The sequence below is a fragment of the Rattus rattus genome, chromosome 7 (assembly GCF_011064425.1).
Source record: "Rattus rattus isolate New Zealand chromosome 7, Rrattus_CSIRO_v1, whole genome shotgun sequence".
In the NCBI taxonomy this organism is placed as follows: Eukaryota; Metazoa; Chordata; class Mammalia; order Rodentia; family Muridae; genus Rattus; species Rattus rattus.
The window spans coordinates 48,347,089-48,372,131 of NC_046160.1; the positions used below are offsets into that span (position 1 = coordinate 48,347,089).

Sequence of the window (25,043 nt, forward strand, 5' to 3'; positions counted from 1 at the left end):
TCTGCCTGGCCCAGCTTTTTCATTGGTACTGGGGTTCTGAATTCAGATTCTTATGCATGTACAGCAAGCAGCTTACCTGAGCCATCTCCCTAGTGCCTCAGTTTTCTATTTTAAACAATCCCCCTTTTATGTTATTTTCTTGTGTATATGCATATGAAAGACTTTTCATTAAATTTAGAAAAATAACAGTATAATGCTATGAACTATCTTCTTTGATAGTTTTCATTTAATTTCTTAGTAGTTTTTGTTTATTGTTACACTCCTGCTCAGTAAAAAGTAGTCTTTTAGTAAACTGATTTAACACAGAATTCAAAGGCAAAGGAAACACTAGTATACAGAAGTCAGTAAATCCTCAAAACGGAAAGTTCAGTGGAGAGGGTGTTCAGAGGAGTTGGAGGAAGAGAATCCTAATTTCCAAGGCCTTAGCTTAGGGTGCTTTACCAGATCTGTCTTTACGTATGCTTGTACTTACTCAGTACATAGTTTTAGGAGTCTATTTTAGGTGCCACATCAGGTATACAACAATGAACAGGGCAAACACAGTTGTAGGTCCTCATAAGATGTAATGCATGTGGTAACCATGGGCAAGTAGAGTAATTCCAGCATACAGTGATAAATGAGGATGCTGGCCAGAGAGCCTTCAAACGGTGAACCCGTGCAGTCCAGTCTAGAAGGCTAAAGCTGTAGACATGGGCTAAAAAGGAAAAGTAGGGTAACCAACTGTTGGAAACGCTTAATGACAATGAACCATATACGGACTCTCCACAACTGACTTAAAGCTAGAAGGCTTAGAGAATTAAATAGGCGTTTTTGGCATGTCCTAGTTAGAAGACAAGGTGAAAGAAAGGGTGGGTGGTCTTACCGTGATTAAGTGGAGTTGCAATGAATGTTGGCTGAGATGAAAGGCTTATTAAAAAAGAGTATGAAGTAGCTTGATCATGTGTATTTTGAGATGACTTGGGATATCTGGTATGTGGGATAAAAAGAGTGTTGGATTCCACGTATCCTTGTGCTCTGAAAGGCTAGCTTTGCTTTGGGAATTAGTATTTTTTTAAAATGTCTACAGATTGCAATCAATGAAGAATTTTATAAATTTATAATTTATAATTAGTTTTGGAGAAGGTTGTAGGGGAAGCAAAAGTGACTCTTCTTTATACAAGACAGTGAAGTCTTGGTTTTATGCGAGTGTTTGTTTTTACTGTGGAATAGAATGAGCCTAAAGGGAAGCTTTAGACAGGAGGGAAAAGTGGGAAACTGGATAGAGAAGAACTATTGTTAGAGTATGGGGCAGGACTAATAATAAATGTATTGCTTCATGGTAACAGGGCCTCATAGGTTCAGAAATACTCTTAAGAGTATGTTGACCAATCCTATGGTGGGTTATAATTGGATATTGGATGAAGAGTCCTCAGGCAACCTTTGATGTATTGAATATTTTAGAAAGTTGTAGGGTGTGTCCTCTTTAGGGGGTTTGGATTGATTCTGTGAGGTACAAGGAGAGCCCCAAGTCTGTGTTGTTGCTCGGTGGCTTCCTTAGTGAGTGCACTGTTATAGGCTGCTTGTTCTGACGCGGACCACCAAGGCTCCAGAGCTTCCTAGCCTAGCACACCAGTTTTGCCCATTTCTGCTTTGGGCAGGGGTTGTGTTCTGTATGTGCCTAGCAGTGAACTGCAAAGGCTAGCATATGCTTTTGTTTTTATATATGCTGCCTTTCAGAAATAATGTATGTTGTGCAGTTCCAGATTTGATAGATTTTAATGTATAACAGTACAGACTTAAGACAGAATGAGAGACAATCCTATTTAGGCCAATTTCTCTTCTGCATTAGGATTTTATGTATGGTGATTTGAAAAACCTTTTGTAAAGAAACTACTTACCTTATTCTCAAGAAAAACCTACATGGGACTGAAAATTTGTGATTGATACTGATTCATTTGCTGAAAGAAGATCAGCATATCCTTAACTTATTTATACACTTGGCAGAGCTCCATGCAGCCCAGGCTAGCGTTGGAATTTGACCATGCTCTGGAGTGCATGAATTGCAGGTATGTACCACCAAACCTGTCAGCCAACATATGTTGCTAATTTTACGTGTAGTTTTCGTTTTTTTCCATTGAACTTGAAAATATGAGACGTCAGACATGACTGTCAGTAATTGCTTTAATTTCTTTTAAAAACAAACACTTTTAGAAGTTCAGTACATACAGACTTTAACAAAGAACCTGGGCAAATATGATGAGTATGAATAAGGACTTTACTGAAAATATTTTCATATAATTTCAGTAAGTGTTTAGTGAGAATTAGGTGAACTGTAAAGCAAGTTTGCTGATATCTTATAGGAGAAATAAGAAAACCATACTGTGAAAGTACAACTTGCACATAATTATAGTCTTACCATGTTAACTAGTAATTAAAACCCATTTACTAAGCAGAACACATGCCATACTTCAAAATTTAAATTTTTATTATAATTATTTTGTGTGTGGGCACACTTGCTGCTGTGTTGGAGCATAGAGGAATTTGGCAGTCGTTTTTTTTTCTTTTTCTACACTGTGTGTCCAGGAAGCAAGCTCAGGTTGATAGGCTTTTTGGCAAGTGCTGAAACTTATTGAACTGTTTAACTGACCCTACTCTTTTTAAATTAAATGATCTTGTATATTTTTACTTAATTTCACATGTATTTGAGTTATAAGACTCAGAATAACTTGGTAATGCCAAGTAGATGAAGCTTGGCTTGTGTTACGGGGTTTTAGCTATATCAAAAGTATGCTGTTAGAGGTGGGCTGTGATGTGTGTTTACGTGTGCTCTCTGTATTCATAGTTTTAGATATGCTTACTTGCAAGATGGAAACTGAGGAGCAGAGTTGTGCTTGTGTTCCTCTGCGTGAACTACTCTCATTTATCCGATGCTTAGGGGGTATGGTTCTTCCTCACGTTTTAAAACCTTGGTTGGTGTTTGTCGGAGAGCTCTAGCTGGCAAGTTACCTCTCGTGTCTTTAGAGGTTCACTGTGCAGTCTCAGTTTTAGTGCCATAGCTCAGAGTGTTTGTAGGAGTACTACGGTTTTTCTTTGGCTGTGACAGGTGACATTTGCTAAAAATTTTTAGGTTCCAAATCTTTTGTTATACTGTGTGGTGTTATTGTTAGGTAACTCAGGTCATCATTTGCAATATTGGAATATATCCAAAGCTGGGTTTGCTGTAGTCTTTGACTTTGGGATGGTGGGGCTCCTGTACTCTTGTAGCCCATCTGAGCTTTAGGTACAGGTTTACCAGCTCTGATGGGGGAGTACTAAGTGCTGAGCACAGAACATCAGCAGTCAGCAGTCAGGGACTGAGTCTGCACCCCTCAAAGCCTGCAAAGTGGGTAGTAGAAAAAAGGCCTGTGAGTAATTTACTCCAACCTTTCTTTTAGAGTCTCTATTTTAAAATTACTACTCATTTATTTTCAGTAATGATTAGGTTTTTTAATTTCTGTCTTTGCGTATAGTTTGACTAATAGACTAATTTTAGCACATGATTTGCATTAATAAGATCTTGCTAAATGGATTATTCATGGTCAGATATTTAGTTAGTGTATATTGTATCATCCTATTAATAAAAGTATATATAAATGCAGAAATGAAGGGGAAATAGATTTATATTGTATCATTTCTAAGTTCTATGTAAGAATTGGGGTTTGTTTGAATAATTTGTTCTTAAAAAAATACCTAAAAGTTTTTATCCCACTTAATAGGACATTCATGCTGGGTTCACTAAAAATAATAGGGCCTTTTTTATAATATAGGAAAGAATTGGAATAGACACTTTGAATAAAAGTTTTTTAGTTTGTTTTTAAAAATTAGAGATCTACAGACCAGTCGGGTGCATTTTATCTTAAAAGTTTTTTTTTTTTTAATTTTTGAGATCTTAATATAATTACATCATCCCCCCTTCCCTTTTTTCTCTCTGAATCTTCCTATATATCCTTCCTTGCTTTCTTTAAACTTCATGCCTTCTGTTTTTTATTACTTATTGTTATATGTTCCTTTCTCGCATTGGCGTGGGTGATCTGACATTAAAGAAAAGACAGACACACAGACTTGCACATTGAACCTGAGAACAGGCAGAGTGCTCCAGGGCTACCTGGGATCTCAGCAGGTTTATTAGAGACAGGGTATGGGAAGGTTGGCCAGTTTCAGTGCATGGCTGTGTAGGCTTGCAGTCTCCGCCACTGTCGACATCAGGGAGGAGGACGCCACAGTTGTTAGTCTTTTTGCACAATGACCAGTCATTCATAAACACTCATTCTGGACTCCTGAGATCAGCTTTGTCTTTTCTCTTCAGCTTGGCCATATGGGTAATGACTTGGCCAGTTTCTCATGGGCCAATTGGTCTTAGAGTTCTCAACAGGCTATGCCCCATGTCCCAAGGTCTTCACTCCTTTGGAACTTCCTACATACACTACATTATGAAAAATATTAGACTCTTTTAAAATTAAGGATGTACAAATGCACAGTGGCTGTCTTAATTTAGTTTACTACTACTTTAATGAAACTCCATGACTCTTAAAGCGACTTAGAGAGAAAGGGTTTATTTAGTTTACACTTCCATATCACTGCTCTTCATCGAAGGAAGACAGGACAGGAAACTAAACAGGGTAAGAACCTGGAAGCAGGAGCTGATGGAGAGGTGCTACTTACTGGCTTGTTCCCCATGCCTTGCATTATTAGAGAACCCAGACCACCAGCCTATCAATAGCATTATGCACAATGGCCTGGGCCCTTCCCCATCAACCACTAATTAAGAAAATTGGAGTCAGATCTTAATGGAGGCATTTTCTCAATTGAGATTTTCTCCTTTCAGATAACTTATGTCAAGTTGACATAAACTATCCAGTACAGGTGTCTAAAAGGGAAGGTTTTTGCTTCATGAAAGATAGTACTGTGCTGGCTCTTGGAAAGAACTTGCTGGAAAGAGAATCTTTCTGGAGTGGAAAAGTATTCTATCCTAGCATACAGAAGCAGGAGAATTAACTGGTCTTATTCTGGGAAAGTATTTTGTAATCTTTATCAAAGATTGTTTTGACACTAAGGAAAATGTAGGAAAGTAAGTGTATTTTAGCCACTTTTATTTTTCTGAAGAGACACCATGACCAAGGCAATTTATAAAGAAAGCATTTGATTGGGGGCTTGCTTTCAGTTTCAGAAGGTCACTTCATGATCACCATGGCAGAAGCATGGTGGCAATCAGGCAGACATGGCATTAGAGTGGTTGCAGAGAGCTTACATCTGATCCCCAAGATGGAGACAGAGACATCTTGAGACTGAGTCTGTTGTGGGCTTTTGAAACCTCAAAACCTACCACCAGTGGTTCACCTCCAACAAAGTCACATATCCTAATTCTAACCCTACCTACAGTCCACCAACTGTGAGTCAAATATTCAAACATTTGAGCATATGGGCCCATAATTATTGAGTAGGCATTAGTCTCTTAAGGGAGGGAATAAAGGAGATACTTGGTGAATGCAGCGATTTTGATTTTGTGCATGATGAGTTTATAGTACCCATGATGAGTTTATAGTACCCATGATGAGTTTATAGTACCCATGATGAGTTTATAGGACCCATGAAAAGTTTTGGCATAAGTAGAATGTGTTGAATATAAGTTACTGAAACTTGATGTTATATGTTCAGAAAAAGTGATGGGTTAGAAAACCAAGAACATTTGAGGATTGTGTGCATAACTGTAAGGCTAGTCCTGAGGATTATATTTTCTTGTGTTTAGAAATACCCACAGGTATATTTACAGAGTAATTTTTATTTTTCTTGGTTCCTTTTCTCTTATCAAGTTACAGACACTTTCTGTGTGCATCCCCCTTTTGTAAACTCTGATTTTTTTTTTCCTCCCTTACTCCATTGAGTTACTTATTCCTTAGGTAATTGGATTTATTATAAATTTAAACTAGGCTGAAGGAATGCTTAAGTCAAATCCCATTGTGAAATGGGCATGTGTTTATGCCTTAACCTTCACTAAGAAATGGACTGTCTGCAGCTTAAAATAAATTAGTCTCTTGTCTTTTCACTTTGATAGTGACTTATGTATAGACAGTTGTCTCTTTAATTAAAGCAGGAGTAAAATTTTACCTTTGCAGCATGACTGCTACTCCTAAATCTGATGCAGGTTAACTTGAGGCTAGGAATTCAAGACCAGAGAGGGTAACCTAGTGAGAGATCATTTTTCAAACAAAATTAGACTCAGCATCAAGTGTACTAGTACGTGTGGAGACCAGAGCTCTAGTGCATATCACGTTCATTTTCATGGTTGATGTCACTGTTGGACTTTCTTCATCTGATTACAGCTTTGTTAAGATCTCAAGTTTGTTGATCCGAGCCAGAATTTTCTTTCTTTCTTTCTTTCTTTTTTTTTTTAAGTCAGAAACATCAATTCATAATGATTTTTTAAATGTTTATTTAGAACCTAGAATATTAGGAAAGAAAAATATATATGTTGGACAAATGAAATGGTCTGACTTTCTGAGCCCTTTCTCAGTTTTTCAATCCTTTGTAATAAGCACAAGACAGCATCATTCACTGCAACATTTTGCAATACTCTTGATAGTAGTGGAAAGGAGATGGGCTGAACTCCTGGAAGAGATGGTTTTTCTTTCATACCTTTTGTTTATTCTTTGGTATATTTTGATAATACCATCTTCAATTCCCTTTTCTGCTCTCTCAGGTCATCGCCAGCATCTCCTCCTCTCTCACCTTCATATTTTGTCTTCTCTTCATCTTCTCTTTTTGTAATCCTGAGGACTCATTACTTTGGCCTGCTCTAATGCTGTTTGACCAAGCTGGCTTGATCCTGTGCAGTGAATGTGTGAATATGGGTTAGCAGACAACATTTCAGAATGTCCTCTGGATCTTATAAAGTTTTGCCCCCCCTCTGTGATGTTCTCTGAGCATGGATTGGGTGAGTAGGGCTGCTGTTGTGGATATCCTGTTTAGGGCTGAACCCTGAACATTAACTTACTGTCAGCGGTTTGACCGCTTATGAGTCACTGCTTTAACTGCTGCCCACTGCACACAGAAGCGTCTCTGGCTAGGACGAGAGCAGAACTAACCTATGTGGATAAGCACAAATGTTCAGAAGGCAGTTGGACAATATGTCAATTTAGCAAAACGACACAAATATGATTTTTTTTTTTTTGGTCAAAGTGCAAAAGTGTCTTTTGTGTTGGTGTTAGCTTTATTTTTGATACTGGGAACTAAGGCCATGACTTTTTCTATGGGTTTCTCTTGTGTAGATGCACTCTATTCTAATACATAGTCCCAGACCATAAAACTACCCTTTGAAGGCAGTTCAAAAGGAATTTGAGAACTGCTTCAGGTCTGGAAGCACTAACTTATGTTAAAAAACTATTCCTCATTTAATATGTGCTACTTTTCATGTTGCCACATGTGTATTTTATCTTTAAAAATTTATTGTAGTATATATGTACTTGTGTACAAGGTGCATTTGCGTGTGTGCCACAGTGCATGTGTGGGAAGATTAGAGAAAGACTTGGAGTAGAGTCTCTCCTGTCCATAGGTTGCCAAGTGTGTACAGAAGTCTGTAGCCTGCTGAGCCATGTAGCTGCTTTCCCCATCCTTTTTCATTCTAGGACATGCAGGCCACAGACTGGATCCTTCTGCATCCAGCTCCAGATGTTGGGATTTTGGCACAAACCACCATGCAAAATGTATATTATTCTCTTTCCCTTGGAGGCAGAAGCTATTTGATTTATATTTTCAACATTAAGGCTTGACACATACCTAACCAATTATCATACAATCAGTCTGAAACGTCCAAAACAATCTTTCAAAGGACAATAGCTTTTCTATCAAGTGTTTACGTTCCTATATATAAAACAAGATATTAGAGCTCAGTACTTAGTTCATCATCATTATTATTACTATTATTATTAATTTGTATTTTGAGATAGGATTTCTTTGTGTAGCCCTTGCTGTCCTGGTACCTTACCAGGCTGGCCTCAAACTCGCGAGATCCACTTACCTCTTCCTCTTGAGTGCTGGGACTAAAGGTATAGGTATATTTCTTTATGCCCAATAGTTTCGTATTTAGAATAATGTTTTTCGTAGTGTAATGGCTTCATGTGTGTTGCACCACTGTTAACTAGTCATAGGAAATGCCTGACTCAATGGAGTGTCTAGTCTGTAAACATGCGGCCTGTTTAGACAGTATTCCTCTGCAGTGACTACTGGAGAGTAAGTGTAGTAGTGTCAAACTGAGCGCTAGGATGGTTGGGTTTTATAAATATTCCAGTGAAAGACTCCAAGTATAAAAGTAGGAAACATGATGTGCAAACAGGAAAGTAGGAAGAACAATGTACCAAGCACCCTGTGCTCATGCCAGCTTAGGCACTTGTCAACCCGCAGCCTGCTGTAGGTACATGCTTTTTACTTTTTCTCCACTAAGAATCATGAAGATGATCTTGGAGAAAATTTCAGGGACTTGATTTCATCTTGAAAATATATTTAAAAGATTCTTTTTGTTAAAACAACTATAATGTCATTATGCCAGCTAAGAAATGCATAGCAATTTATTGATATCATTATTCTAATAATGCTTAGAACTACCAAATGCCTTTTTTTTCTCTTGCTTCCCCCCAATACTTTGTTTATAATTAGTTTGAGAAATTTCAACACATGCTGTTTTAATCTACAGATTGCTTCCTGTTCTTATTCCACATCATTCTTTTTTCCTCTTGAATTTCACTTTTGTTTCCTCCTGATTTTGCCCTCTGGTGTTTCCCACCATACAAATTTTGGTTAATTTATCTCCATGACATTTGTAACATTTTCTTAGTTTTCTGCATTTTTAAAGTAAGGTTCATGTTTAATTTTATTTTCCCAGTAGCACATTCCAGATAGTGGTATTTGTAAAGGATTATTCCATGAGGCATCTGTGTCTGTTACTCTTTGTTCAAGGATTAGCAGCTAGATTATGTAGACATGCAATTCATTAGGAATTGCATACATCCATCATCATATGAAATATTTAACAACACTGATGACTTTGGTGGATGTTTGATTCTCTCCTACCTTTAAGAAGAATGACAGGACTGTTTGTCAGTCTTTAGAAAAGATCACTAGGACTTAAAAGCAGAGCCCATCCAGGGTCAGTCCATCACAGCCATTGCTCTGACCATGTTGTGTGTGGGGAGGCAGATGTCTTTGGAATCCTCCTTGTGTAACTTGGCCACTTTCTTGTGCTTGACGGTTCATCCCAAGAACATTTCTGCTCCTGACTCAGATCAGTCATTCTTCCAGTTAGTCTCGATGCATCTTATTGCCAACATTGCTCTTTACAGAAAGAGAAAATACTTAAGGCTCTTTAAAGTGATAGAAGTATTTTGGCTACTATTCTTAGGTTATTTTCCAGTAAAGATCCACCGTCAGTTTGCCATGCTGTGAAAACATTGGAAGGAGTTTGCCTATATATATGTGGTTATTCTCACTGAGCATAATTTTCATAATCATGTAAAGTATTTGTACTGTTCGAAGGTCATGTATAGAACAAGGTATTTTTAGAAATATATAGCTCTCACCCGTCTCCTGTATCGCACTACCTGATAGAACCTGCCTATCATTTCCTTTAAAAAGGGAGCATTATAATTTTCTCTTGATAGCTGTGCATATGTTAACAGTATATATACAGTTTTATGTAGTGAAAATAATAGAGTAAATATGCTGGTGGAAACAGTTTATTCAAAATAAATAGGACTAATTTTTTTTTTTTTTTTGCTGTAATGAATTCTGTTAACTCATAATTAACTCACAGTGGGAATTGTAGTGTTTTAATCTTTGGTATATTTAATTTTGGCTTTTAATTATTTTTTTATTTCAGTTATTTTTAAGAGATTTTTTTGGATAAGATGTACATCAGTGTTATTGCTAAAGAGTTTAAAATTGACCTTAATCTGGCAAAGGGAAATGTTTATAAATACCAACATGTTTTGTAAATAGTGAAAATTCTGTCATAAGATCATCCTCCCTGAAGTAAGCATTCTTTTAATAGCATGTACTAACATTTAAGGCATAATGGACAAGTGAGGGCATTGTCATTTTGTGTGTGTGTGTGTGTGTGTGTGTGTGTGTGTGTGTGTGTGTGTTTGTTTTGTTTTTTGGTGAGTGTTGAAAAGTTTATTTAAAAAAAGATTATAGTGCTAGAGAGATGGCTCAGCAGTTCAGAGCACTGGCTGCTCTTCCAGAAGACCCGGGTTCAGTTACCACCAGCACACTCATGGCAGCTCACAGTAATTCCAATTTCAGGGCATCTGATACCCTCACACAAATATACATACAGGCAGAACACTGTTGTACATTAAATAAAAATAAATGATTAAAAAATTAAGACTTATTTACTTTTTATGTGTGTGGATGTTTGGCCTGTATATATGTCTACAGCATTTGCATGCCTGGTGTTCACAGAAGCCAGAAGTTGTCAGAATCCCTGAAATTAGAGTTATATATGGTTGTGAGTCACTGTGTGAGTACTGGGAATCAAACAAGCTTCTCCGGAAGAGCAGCCAGTGCCTTTAACCTCTCAGTCTTCTCTCCAGCCCTCACGTTCATTTAAAAAAAAAAGCCAACCAACCAAACAAAAACAACAACAAAACAAAAACAAAAAACTTTATTAAAATTTTATTTTTAAAAACTCTTTTTTGATATGTATAATAAATAGTTTCTAGTAGTTTCTTGATTAGCCTGATTCCTACCTCACTGTCTGCTAAACCTCTTATCAGAAATCCAGAAAATTGTAGCAAACCAGTCATGCATTTTTTGACTTTGAGTATTTGTGGGAAGTCTGCTAGGATTGCTTACTTCTGTACACCCTGTCAGCATTTTGTGTAGCCTTAATGCTCTTTCTGGATCAGAGAAAGCAGTCAGGAAATAATGACTTTTTAATTTAATTTTAACACTAGCTGTTTCTGGTCCCTAATTCATTGATTCCACTGTTTACATTATAGGAGCAAGGAGGAAGAGTGCAGCATAATCTAATTTGTATTCTGAATAGTAGTGTATATTATTTTTTTGCCTATTACTTTATACTTTATGTAGGTAATCTAGAATTGATAAACTTTAGTTCAAAAAAACACAGAATTTGAGCATATAGGATGGTAAAGGTACTGCTGTACACACGAGTTTATCCCAGAACTCATGCAAAAGTGGAAGGAAAGTACCCGCTGCAGAGAGTAGTCCTCTACCCTGTGCATGTGCGCGTCAGTTATACATGCAATAAGAAGAAACACACTCTTAAAACCTACTGAATTCATAGCAGCTTGTTTTCATATTTTTTTAATTATTAGATTCTTGGTGTCCTCTTAGCTTGTGAGAGATAATATATTACCATTGCTTTAATAAAAATATTAAGGATTTGTTTGGAAGTCATCTACACATATGCAAGTAATTGTCTTATAAAGTATAAAGGAGAAAGTTATATTACCTAAGAACCAATATGTATGTGTGTGTATATATATATATATATATATATAATTTACTTATTGTGGTCATCTTCCAGTTGTAACAGGAAAGAGAAACTCTGAGGGTATTCTGTTATAATCATGTTCTCCTGCTTGCTGGTTAGCTAGCCTTGAGACCCAAGTGCCTGACAGAAATGTCTGTTCTCACCAATCCTCTGTCCATGTCTACTTAACAGCTGTAGTGAAAACTTATACCATGTCACCATCTTTAGGCATCCTCCCAAAGGTACATTAGGGACCTTGGATTGGGTGAGTGGAAGATTCTTCTGTTCTTCTGTTACTGAGCATGAGAAGTGAAGGTTGGCCCTTAGCTCATTTATATTTCAGATGCCTGTATGGCTGCTCCTGCAAATCATGATGGTTAGATAGATTGTGCCAGAGAACGTGGAGTTAGCCAAGAGATTGCTACTATTTTTATGTTATTCCCCGGGGAGAAGGAGGATAGAGCTCTGATTTGGTTTTGTTTTGGAAAGGGATGTTGGCATGGGTTGTACTTCAGGACCATGTGATGCTTGAAGCCATATGGTCAGCTGAAGAGGTGAACTTCCATTTAGCATTGCTTTTTATATTCTTTCCCCATATCCTGCCCTGTATTTCTCTCTCTTCTATTCTCTTTCTATTTTTCCTTTTGAGCTACTAAATGGATTAATATTTAGTAAGTTGGCATGTATATACCAGACCTTGATTATATTATTGTCTTAAATGAGGCTTGGGTCTCTTGTCAAGATAACATTCAATGAAATTCCTAGAGAATAGCTTCCAGCTCACTATAGATAGAATCAGGTGGGAGGGAGACACGCTAGACTTGTGATAATGCCACTCTTAGGGCTGTTTTGGTTGTTGAACTATATATAATTTCCTAGGTTGGCACTAAATTTGTATACACTTTGATTCTTGGCCCTATTTGTTTGGTTACCATCTGAATGTAATGTATTAAAATGCACTTGGTGATTGGCAAGATGACTCAGAGGTAAAGGGCACTCTCTGCTCTTGCATAGGATTGGGTTTGATTCATAGCAACCACATGGCAGCTCATAACTGTCTGTAACTCCAGTTTTAGGGAATCTGACACCCATATCTTATCTCTGTGAGCACCAGGTACACACATGACATCCATGAAGGCAAAACAGCAGCCATAAAATAAATATATAAAAATTTAAAGAATGTACTTGGTTTTTATAGCTCTGAGAGTATTCCATCTAGTAACTCAAATCTGAGCCCAAAGTACTTCATGTGGGGATTCTGACAGCTTGTTCACCTGCTGATCAAAAATAGCTGTTTTTGCATGCCAGGACGTTCTAGGACTGACTAAAATGCAATATGCAGTGCATTTATGAGCACCGCTGCTTAGGTAACAATAGTCTATGGTCAGACTGACTTGAGAGATATCTCTTTTGAGAATTCTACATTAAAAGATACATAGTAATTTTATAGAAATGCATAGTTTCTAGTATTAGCTGTATGTGTGAACTTCAAATTTTGAACGTAAGTGTGTTTTGATAGACATAAAGTGTCAGAAGATGAATGATTTCTACTTGCTATGATCATTTTATTCTATTTCTTGATTGTGAGACCTTTGAAGGATTTTTTTGTTATTATTATTCTTTAATCATTTTTTATTTTTTACAGTCCAGGTGTTATCTTCTTCCCAGCCCTCCATCTGACAGTTCCTCATCCTATTTCCTCCTCCCCCATCTCCCAGAGGATATCCTCACCCCACCCCCACATAACTAGACGTCCCCCCTCCCGGGGCCTCAAGTCTCTTGAGGATTAGGTGTGTCTTTTCTCACTGAGGCCAGAACAGGCAGTCCTCTGCTTTGTATGTGTCAGGGGCCTCGTATCAGCTAATGTATGCTGCCTGGTTGGTGGCTCAGTGTCTGAGAGATCTTGGGGGTCCAGGTTAATTGAGACTCCTGTTCTTTCTTTGGGGTCACCCTCTTCCTCAGCTTCTTCCAATCTTTCCCCAATTCAACCACAGGGATCTCTGACTTTTGTCCATTAGTTGGATATAAGAATCTGCATCTGACTCTTTCAGCTGCTTATTGGGCCTCTCAGGACAGCCATGCCAGACTCCTATATGTAAGCACAGCATAGCCTCAGTAGCGTCAGGCCTTGTGGCTCCCCTTGAGATGAATCCCAAGTTGGGCTGGTTACTGGACCTCCTTTTATTCAGTCTCTTCTCCATTTTTGTTTCTGTAGCTCTTTTAGACAGGATCAATTCTAGGTCAGAGTCTTTGACTGTGGGATGGCAACCCCATTCTTCCACTTGATGTCCTGTCTTTCTGCTGGAGATGGGCTCTACAAGTTCCCTCTCCCCACTGTTGGACATTTCATCTAAGGGGCCCTCTCTTTGAGTCCTGAGATTCTCTCCCCTCCCAGGTACTGGTATATTCTAGATCCCTCATCCCCCACCCCCCAGAGGTTGACTGTTTCCATACTTTTTGCTGTCCCTCAGGGCTTCACTTCTGTTCCCTCTCCCCAATCAGTACCTGATCATGTTGCCCTTTTCTTCTCCCTGTCCTCTCTCTCACTCAGGTCCCTCCCTCCCTCTGTCCCCGATGATTGTTTTCTTCCCACTCTCAAGTGAGATCGAGGCATCCTCACTTGGGCCCTTCTGCTTATTGACTTTGAGCTCTGTGGATTGTATCTTGGGTATTCTGTACATTTTTAGCTAATATCTACTTATTAGTGAGTACATACCATGTATGTCCTTTTGGGTCTGAGTTATCTCACTCAGGATGATATTTTCTAGTTCCATCCATTTGCCTGCAAAACTCATGATGTCCTTATTTTTAATAGCTGAGTTGTGTTCCATTGTGTAAATGAACCACATTTTCTGTATCCATTCTTCTGTCGTGGGACATCTGGGTTGTTTCCAGCTTTTGGCTATCACAAATAAGGCCGCTGTGAACATAGTGGAACATGTGACAGCTGCGCTTTCAGTGATGGTGCCTGCCTTCGTGTATTTTAGTTTAGCCTGCTTCATCTACACAGTGAGTTCCAGGACAGTCAGAGCTATACAGACAAACACTGTCTTGAAATAATAAAATTTTTGATCATCTCATGCATGTATATAGGAGTTTTAGTCTTTAAAAACAAAGCTTTTGTTCTATTTTTCATCTTCCCTTGCCCAGTAATCCCTTCTTAACAACCTGTCCCTACCTTCAAGTTTTTTTCTGTGTGTGCCCCACTGAGTTTAATTAGAGTTGCTTGCAGGAGTGTGGTTGGAGTTTATTTACTGGAGTATGAATAAAGTATCAGGCTACTCCATTGAAGAAAAGGACACTCCCTCTTGTAGTAACCATTATCTGTCAATGGGTTCTGAGGGGTGGGTTCTGGGGTCACTCCCCCATGTATGATAACATATTTAGAAGTTCCATCTCGTGCATATAACCAGAGCTGCAGCAAATGCATGAATGCTATGGCTTTCTCATGGTCACGTCATCTTTCTGTTGTATGGTTCTGCCATCCTCATGGTATCGTACTGTTTTCCTGTTCCCTCTTCTATGATGTATGTACCCTGAAACTTTGGAGAATTGATAATATTGTCCCATTTATCACCAAACACTTTTTCTTGGCATTTTGGCTAGTTATAGAGTGTCTGTATTAACTGTCATCCACTGCAGTATTAGGTATGTGATCTTGAAAATTGAAAGAAATCCTTATATCTTAATTTCTTTAATATGTGTTTGCGTGTGTGTTACACATTCAGTTTGTTTGCTTGTTCCTTCCTTTCTCTCTCCTTTCTTTCCTTCCTTTCTTTTTGAGGCACGGTCTTAAAGTAGCCCAATTTTCCCTTGAGCTCATTCACTGTAGCTGGGGATGGTGAACTTTATGATTTTTCTGCTCTCACCACTGGAGTGCTGGGTTACAGGCGTTTAACACTTCCTTCTGAGGACCGTGTCCAGAATTTCCTGTGTGCTGGGCAAAAGTGTACCAACTGAGCTGCATACATCTCCAGCTGCTCTTTCCTCTTACATTGGAAATGACAATAGTGATTGAATTAAAACTGGCCAGTGGGGCATGGGCTCATTTGTTCTCACAGTGACAGCATAATCTTGCTGAGGAAATGAAAGCACACGATAGGCAGCTAATCAATAGTAGAGTTGAAATTTGAACTTCAGTTCTTTAACTCCAGAGCTTAGAAAACGTTTGTATCAGTATAAACATCTACTTCACTATTTTCTAAGTTATTTCAAGGAATGAATTAAGTAGTAAGTACAGTGCTTAGTATAATTTTGATTTTTAGAGCCTTTTAGAGTTTAGAATTGTATATAATGTTTTCTGGATCTGGATTTAGGAAGATTTATAACTATATAATTTGGTCTAAAGTCTAAACCATTCTGACAGTGTGTTAGGAAAAACCCTACCTCAGCTCCAAATGCCGTGACTCTGCAGCTTAGGTACTTGACGTTTAAGAAGCCTGGTGATGACATTAAAGACTTCAGCTTTGAGTTATGAGTGCTTCCTGGATAAACCAGGATGGATATTTCAGTGTTGATTTGTGAATTTAGAAAGAAAATGGTAATATATGAAGGATTATTTAATGTAAATGTAGGTTTCTCTCTCTCTCTCTTTCTCTTTTTCTTGACATCCTTTTTAGGTGATACTATCTGAGTTCATGAAGATTTTTGACATAGTCAAAATTATCCTAAATTTCATCACCCATGATCATTTTAGGAAGTTATTAGAATTACAACTGTTTAACTAGATTAACTAGCATTAGATAAAATTTTTAATGAAAAAAATCTTTTTGATAATGCACTGTTCTGATCTTTCAATAGGAATTTTTAATTTGAAATTAGTAGATTGGTGTAAGAGAATAACAGCCAAACAAATGATTTCTTGACTTAATTGAGCATGCTTAATTTTGTTATCCTGTAGGATTTTAAATTTTTTTCCTGGGTCTGGAGATACAGCTCTGAACAAAAAGCACTTGCCTAGAGTGTAAGAAGGTCAGGTTCAGAGGGTTAGATCATTGGCATTGCAGAATATAACCAAAATGTGCACACATACACATAATGAAATTGCAAAAAAAAGTAAATAACAAAACAAGCTAGGATACCCAAACAAAACAAAACGTCTCTCCTCAATTAAGCAAATCATTGTTTGTTGACTTTTTCTTATGTGTACAATTAATTTCCTGTTAGACTTGGAAGAATCTGAAAACTTGAGGGTATAGTTATGCACACTAACTAGGAGGATTGCTCAGTGTTTGAGCTTGTCTAGACTATATGTATGACCAGTTTGAGGCCAGTCTTAGATATAGTCTGCCTGAGCATTCTCCTTCACTACCCCCACTACAGAAAACTTGGGATGTAAGACAAATTTTGTGTCTTCCATGGTAACTAATTGTGTTGTTAATTAATCTTGCTAACTAATTCCAGTTAATTGTGATTGCTTTGAAATTTTATTTTTAAATCAAATATTACATATTTATTTGTGCATTTATTCCTTATTTTGTGTATACACACGTTTCACTGTGTGCATGTAAAGAAGACACCATGCCTGAATTAGTCCTCTCTTCTTGTATGGGTCCCAGATAGGAACTCAGGTCTGCAGGCTTGGTAGCAGGAATGTTTATCGGTAAGCCATCTTGCCAGCTCCTTGAAAATCTGTTTAATTGGTGTTTTGTTCAGGAAATTTTCTCCAGTGCCCATGTGTTTGAGATTCTTCCCCACTTTTTCTTCTATTAGTTTGAGTGTCGACAAATGGAATCTCATAAAACTACAAAGCTACTGTAAGGCAAAGGACACTGTTGTTAGGACAAAACGGCAACCAACAGATTGGGAAAAGATCTTTACCAATCCTACAACTGATAGAGGGCTTATATCCAAAATATACAAAGAACTCACAAAACTAGATGCAGGGAGACAAATAATCCTATTAAAATATGGGGTTCAAAGCTAAACAAAGAATTCACAGCTGAGGAATGTCGAATGGCTGAGAAGCACCTAAAGAAATGTTCAACATCTTTAGTCATAAGGGAAATGCAAAACAAAACAACCCTGAGATTCCACCTCACACCAGTGAGAATGGCTAAGATCAAAAACTCCAGTGACAGCAGATGCTGGCAAGGATGTGGAGAAAGAGGAACACTCCTCCATTGTTGGTGGGATTGCAGACTGGTACAACCATTCTGGAAATCAGTCTGGAGGTTCCTCAGAAAATTGGACATTGCACTACTTGAGGACCCAGCTATACCTCTCTTGGTCATATACCCAAAAGATGCTTCAACATATAACAAAGACACATGCTCCACTATGTTCATAGCAGCCTTATTTATAATAGCCAGAAGTTGGAAAGAACCCAGATGCCCTTCAACAGAGGAATGGATACAGAAAATGTGGTACATCTACACAATGGAATACTACTCAGCTATCAACAACAGTGACTTCATGAAATTCATAGGCAAATGGATGAAACTGGAAAATATCATCCTGAGTGAGGTAACCCAACCACAGAAAAACACACATGGTATGCGCTCATTGATAAGTGGATATTAGCCCAAATGCTCGAATTGCCCTAAATGCACAGAACACATGAAACTCCAGAAGGATGACCAAAATTCAAATGCTTCACTCCTTCTTTAAAAGGGTAACAAAAATACCCTTAGGAGGGGATAGGGAGGCAAAGTTTAGAACAGAGGCAGAAGAAACGCCCATTCAGGTCCTGCCCCACATGTGGCCCATACATATACAGCCACCAAACTAGATAAGATGGATGAAGCAAAGAAGTTCAGGCTAACAGGAACCGGATGTAGATCTCTCCTGAGAGACACAGCCAGAATACAACAAATACATAGACGAATGCCAGCAGCAAACCACTGAACTGAGAACGGGACCCCCATTGAAGGAATCAGAGAAAGAACTGGAAGAGCTTGAAGGGGCTCGAGACTCCATATGAACAGCAATGCCAAGCAACCAGAGCTTCCAGGGACTAAGCCACTACCCAAAGACTATACATGGACTGACCCTGGACTCTGACCTCATAGGTAGGAATGAATAGCCTAGTAAGGGCACCACCAGTGGAAGGGGAAGCCCTTGGTCCTGCCAAGGCTGGACTCCAGTGAACGGAATTCTTGGGGGGAGGGCGGTAATTGGGGGGAAGATGGGGAGGGGAATACCCATACAGAAGTGGAGGGGGAGCGGTTAGGGGGATGTTGGCCTGGAAACAGGGAAAAGGAATAACATTTGAAATGTAAATAAGAAATACCCAATTAATAAAGATGGGGAAAAAAAAGAAAATCTGTTTAATTGAGAAAGATATTATTCAAACATAAGACTAAAATAGAAGATTTATACAATTAGAACTAAATAGTCTAGCGACTAAGTATTTGAGAAGGCTCCCTTGTTCTCCAAGCTGAGATAGCAGTTTTACTGTTTTAAAAACTTATGAATATATCATTAATCAACAAGTTATTTAGTTAACAAGCATCAATCTGTATACGTAAAGAGAATTAATGTTAATATTAAGTCAGATTGCACTAGAGAAGGTGGGCTGAACCATCTAGTTTCACCTTTCTGGGGAATTTACCAACTTCCCCCAAGAGTTCTGTAAGTAAAACAAAAGGTGGACGTTGGGAGACAGAATGTTTCTTGTTGCTGTGCGTCTGGCAATACTGTGGTGAGATGTAGGTGCTATCTGTTGAGTTGAGTGATGATCACAGGGACAAGGGTGCTTTTTGCTTTACTTCCAACCTCTGTCCTACTTTAATTTATGACTATTCTGACTCAGGCTATAAGGCGTCAGTGGCCAGGATACAGAAAAAGGATGACAGAAATAAAAATGAACAATAGATGTGCTACTCCTTGAAGCAGGGAGGTGGTGATGGCAAAAAGAGTGATGAAGAGCATAGAAGAGAATATGAATAAATACAAATTCATTGCGGAAGAGTCTTCTGTTTCTGTGTTCTCTAATCACTCTTAGCTGCCTGTTTGCTCTGGAGGAGCTGCCGTATCTGATAAACTATCTTCACTAGTTTGTGTTTACTCTCTCCACAATGTAGACACGTGGAGCCTTGCAGACATGCATGTCTGTGCTTCTTTGACAAGGCTGTGCTTTGCTACTTAGATTATCAGCACCTTCAACTGTGCTTAGCTGCATACAAAGGAGTCAGTGATTGGTGAATGACTACATAGAACCCTTTCATTCATAATGGAAAATATGTGTTGTCTGTGCTATAGGTTTTTTGGTGCTAATTTTGTTTAGTGTAATATCTTGTAATGCTTGCTTGCTTGCTTTCTCTCTTCCTTCCTTCCTTCCTTCCTTCCTTCCTTCCTTCCTTCCTTTCTTTCTTTCTTTCTTTCTTTCTTTCTTTCTTTCTTTCTTTCTTTCTTTCTTTCTTTCTTTCATTTGGTTCACTGTCTGATTGTTTTGTCTCATAAGACAGTCGTCTCTGTTCTTGGTAACAGGAGTGAGACAAATACCATCTTTGTATATATCACAGTGCATAGCAAATTTATGGAGAAGCTCTTTGAATTGAATATCTTTATTTATTCATTAAGACTTAAATTGCAGAAATCCAGTTTGCTTTTAACAAAGGAATACTTTTACTGAATAAAACAGTGTGCTTTTCTATAACTAGTTTGTTTTTTATTTTAAAAGATGGAGATTTTGGACATACTTTGTTAGACTTGTTACTAGTTTTGGTGATAGAAATTGGAGTTTTCTCAAGTATATTTTCTTGAGTTTCTGTGTGGTACTTGGATATAATAAAAATATAGTTTTCAGTAAGATAATGTACATTGAAATTTTAATTAAAAATGTTTATGTTATAGTTCTTGAGATGTAATTTTAAACTATTGTAAATACTAACTTTGTAAACTAGTCAGTTATCCCAGTACTTTTCTGTATGCTTTTACAAATAGAAATATTCATTTATCTTATAAATACTTCATTTCTTATGCAGGTTTTCATTCAATAATTTGTATAACTATCTCTTATTGCAACTTTGTATTACCACTTTTTCCCCTCAGTACTTATTAATGATACCACTAAATTTCTTGTATATTGTTTCTTAGAGATGAATATCCAATGATATGTAACATTTATAAAAGTAAATACTTTAATGCTTACTAAATTATACTGTAAATATATAAAATGAAAATTTTTAAGTCATTATTGTTTAAAAGGAGAAATTAAAAATCTCTGAAAAGTTTTTTTTTCTAATTTATATGAAGAATTCTTTCTTTTGTTTTTATTTACGTTCCCCCCTTTTGTTCCTTTGCTTTATTTCAGGCCAGTCTATCCATATGGGGATGGGGAAGCCTTGGCATTGTCCTTTTTCTAATAACCTTTGGACCCTTTGTAATATTTTATTTGGCATTTTATATCCTCTGCTTTGTGGGAGGGTAAGTATGTGCAGTGAATATTTTATAATTTTATATGTGATATTCTGTTGAAATAGAAACAAATTGACTGAGAACTAGGAGTATCATTTATTTGTGAATGCTAGTTTTCAAATTTTGTTTATCAAAGTTTATAAAAACTTCAAGTGAAATTAAGATACTCTTTTGTATGTCGTGGTTATCTTTAGAAATGAAGTTTTAATTACTAAACATAAAAATATCTTTGATAATATAAAAATCAATATTCTTGGTTTAAAGTTAGAATTTTATTATCTATTGGGGAACTATGATCAGCTGAGATAACACATCTAGTTTTAAATTAAAGGAGATACAATTTCATTAATTAGATGTCAAAATAATCATTGTGCCTTCAGATGAATGTTATTACTTTGGTCCAGACAGTTCAGATAAATATTTGCATTCATAGTTTTCTCTTTATGGTTGCTCGGTTTATAGTATTGTAATTTTCCTTAAATTATAAACATTTACACAAGAAGGTTCCAGCCAAACTATATTGTAACTTTGTGCACATAACTGTTGGTATTTGACAAAATTATAAGGAAAGATTAGATGGTAGAATTCTAGCCTGTGAAACACCATCCAGTGTAGCTCAGCTAGAATGAATATTTTGTTGTTGACTTGCATTTGTGTTTATAAAGTCCATTTTATGTAATACAATGTACATTTCCTAATACTTTTTAAAAATATTTTGAAGCCTCTGTTTGGATGCATTTTTGAACATACAGTTTCAGGTGGCTTGAGCTGATTGAATGAGCACATAAACCAGGACATAGAGTCTGTGAGATACGGACGGGATGGCTTCTGAAGATATCTATTACCCATCCTCTCCTTGAGGTGGACTTGCAGTGTGTATATATGTGTATATTGAAAGTTAGGTGTGGTCGTTTTCTAGGGAGCACACCATTGGTTACTGAGCAGTTCTGCCACAAAACTATATTTTTGTTAGATTCAATATTTTCTTAGTAAATTTCCTAGATGCAGTGTCTTGAACTGAAGTATTTAAATCTATTTCAGCCACAGGAGTCAGGTGACACAGAGTTCAGAATATCTTTAATGAAAGCATTGGTACAGGATGTCTGAAACCAAATGTGCCGGTCCACAGCCAGAAGAGATCTCTAACTACACTGAGTTGCCACATGGTCAAGGCTGCTTTTACTGACTGGAAAGATTATTTTTCATAAAGAGATGCTTTTCTAAACTTTAAGAGTCTGAAAGGTAGAGATTCCTCTAATTTCATAATTAAAATAAGTCCTTTTTCAAGACCGAAGGAAAAGTATTTAAAGATATTCCCCAGTACTTTGGAAAGAGAGGAAATTGTAGCCTTAGAGACAAAGGTGAGAGTTCTAAGACAATAAGCAGGATCGAGATATCTCTCTCCCTCCTCCTCTCTCCCCCCTCCTCCTCCCCCCCTCCCTCCCCTCTCTCTCTCTCTCTCTCTCTCTCTCCCTCTCTCTCTCTCTCTCTCTCTCTCTCTCTCTCTCTCTCTCTCTCTCTCTCTCTCTCTCTCTCTCTCTCTCTCTCTCTCTCTCTCTCTCTCTCTCTCTCTCTCTCTCTCTCTCTCTCTCTCCTCTCTCTCTCTCTTCCTCTCTCTCTCTCCCCCCCCCCCCCTCTCTCTCTCTCTCTCTCTCTCTCCCTCCCTCTCTCTCTCTCTCCCCTCCCCCCTCCCTCCCTCCCTCTCTCTCTCCCTCTCCCTCTCCCTCCCCCTCTCCTCTCCTTTTCTGAGACAGGGCAGGGTTTCTCTTTAACTCTGCTTCTCCTGGAACTTGAGCAGGCTAGCCTCGAACTCAGAGATCTAGGAATTAAACGTGTGTGCCACCACTGCCCCTTTGAGAAGGATTTCTTAACAGTAAATTACATAAGAATTTATAAATGAAAGGGCAATCATCTACTCACTACAGTTACTATAAGTTTTATTGACCTTTTTCTGATTTTGCTAATTTATCAAGGAATAATTTCCAAAAATGGTTTGCATACTTAGAATTCTGTAAAGGTTTTAGATAAAAATAGATTATTGGAAGGTATGGTGAAATTAGTAAAACCTCTTTAAATAATGTTTATAGTCATAGGACAGAGTGTGAGATTCCAAACTAATGCTGTGCTGTGAATTAGTGTGATTCTGTACTGGCCCACTGATCCATTGGACTCCCTGACATAATAAGGGTCTTTTGTTTTCCTTGTAGCCCAGTTAAAGAAAATTAGCTAATCAAGACATTCTCAGAATGCTTAGTTATGGCCAACGAGGTTGTATTTTTCTGAATCATATCTTCTCTTTTTGTGACCTTGATTATGTGGACTGATTGTCCCTTCAGTGAAACTTTCTATCATTCAATGTATTGTAAATTAAGCAACAAAATATATTTTTAAGAGTCAAGTGAGGACATTTTATAAATTCAAAGTCATTTGCTAGTTTAGCTTTTTCTTAACTTTTAAAGATGTGTTGCTGTTTACCTAAAGCACACATTTGAAAGGAGTATATTTTCCTGTGAACAACTCATCTGGCTCTTTGATAAAAGAACTTATCAAGTTTTAAAGTCTTCTATAGTTTATTCATCGAAAATGATGGTGATAATAGATTTTTTTTGCAGTTAAAGCTAATCATTTATTCATTTATTTGCAATATTAAGAAACACACTTGGGACAGGGGGAAGCACAAGGGTGGTGGTGGTTGTTAAATCATGGGATAATTTTTAGCATTGTATTATTTCAGGACGTTTTATTGTATTTATTATGTGGGTTATTTCTTTATTCATTTACTTCCTTTTTTCAAGACAGTTTCTCTATGTAGCCCTGGCTATCCTGGAATTCACTTGTAGATCAGGCTGGCCTTGAACCTGTCTCCCAAGTGCTTGGGATTAAAGGCCATGCACCACCATGCCCAGCTAGATGGATTATTTAATAATTTATAGCCCCTAGGTTTTGATTATGAGTCAAAACCTTAGTGCTTCAGCTATCCTCTGGCCAGTTGTAGTTTCTAGCTGTACTTAAGCATCAGCTAGAAGAATTGACTAGTTTATAATTACAAGTGCTCTTTGAACTTGCTTTCTTACTCTTGCCTAAGATAAGATTAGTGCTTATCAGTCATGATCTTAAGAGTACAACTTTAAATAATCACTTTATTGTATTTATAAGTGCTCCTAATAATCAAACTGAAACACAGGACCAAAACACAAGGGCATATCATCTACAGGGGATATGTATCACAAATTCTGAAGACAAATTACACGAGTGCAGGTCTCTCTCTCTCTCTCTCTCTCTCTCTCTCTCTCTCTCTCTCACACACACACACACACACACACACACACACACACATTTTTGACACACAGATGTAATATGTATTTTAGGTAAATAAATAATAATATGATTCTTTCAAACCTTCTTACACATTATCAGTGTCATTTTAACCTTTCCTCCTTCCTTCTGTATTGACCTTCTTCCTCCTTTCCCCTTGTTTTGCTTTGGTTTTGGTCTTTTGACACATGGTCTCTCTATATTACCCTGGCTGGCCCCAATGCAAGAGATCTGCTTGCCCTTATCTTTTCTGAGTGCTAGAATTAAAGACATACTCCATTATTTGTAGGACTGAAGGTTTTAAAAATTAAAGTTATTTGAGTAAAACTTTGAAAAAACACTTTGTAATTCATTGAATGCTTCTAGCTGTTTCAGAGCCTAACAAAAATCTGTCAATGTTGATTTTTGAAATTTCAAGACTTAAGTTTTAAGAAATGCTAAACCATAAAGTCTGAGAAGTGTATTTAGTAATAAATATGATAAAGTATAGAAGTACTTTGTTTTTTAACCTATAATTATTTTTTCCCCCATAGGGGTTTAGTGGTTACTCTTCTGTATGGGAAAACTAACTCAGAAAAATACCTAGAGCAGTGTGAACACTCATTTCTTCCTCCAGCATCACCTGGGGTCCCTAAGGTAGGTGGTGTAAAGGAATGTACTCCTCACAGTACACTTGTGTGCAGCGATCAGTGCATCTGCATGGCCAAGCAAGGCTGTCCTTTACAAGTGTGTGTACGTAGTAATGAGAGCTGCTTGATCTTACTGAGAACTTACGGGGATCTTAAACATCATCTTGGAAACTCTCTTAGTATTAGATGTAAACAAATGGGAATGCAAATGTGATGCAAAGATAGAAATTTAT

General features: G+C 37.5%; 1 protein-coding gene across 1 annotated transcript in view; it reads left to right on the plus strand.

Annotated features, from left to right (window-relative positions):
- Snx13 (sorting nexin 13) overlaps positions 1–25,043 on the plus strand; it is a 103,014-nt gene that overhangs the window by 12,677 nt on the left and 65,294 nt on the right. The window contains 2 exon segments of the mRNA XM_032907648.1: positions 20,763–20,875; positions 24,715–24,817. Coding sequence (XP_032763539.1) covers positions 20,763–20,875; positions 24,715–24,817 — 216 coding nt within the window.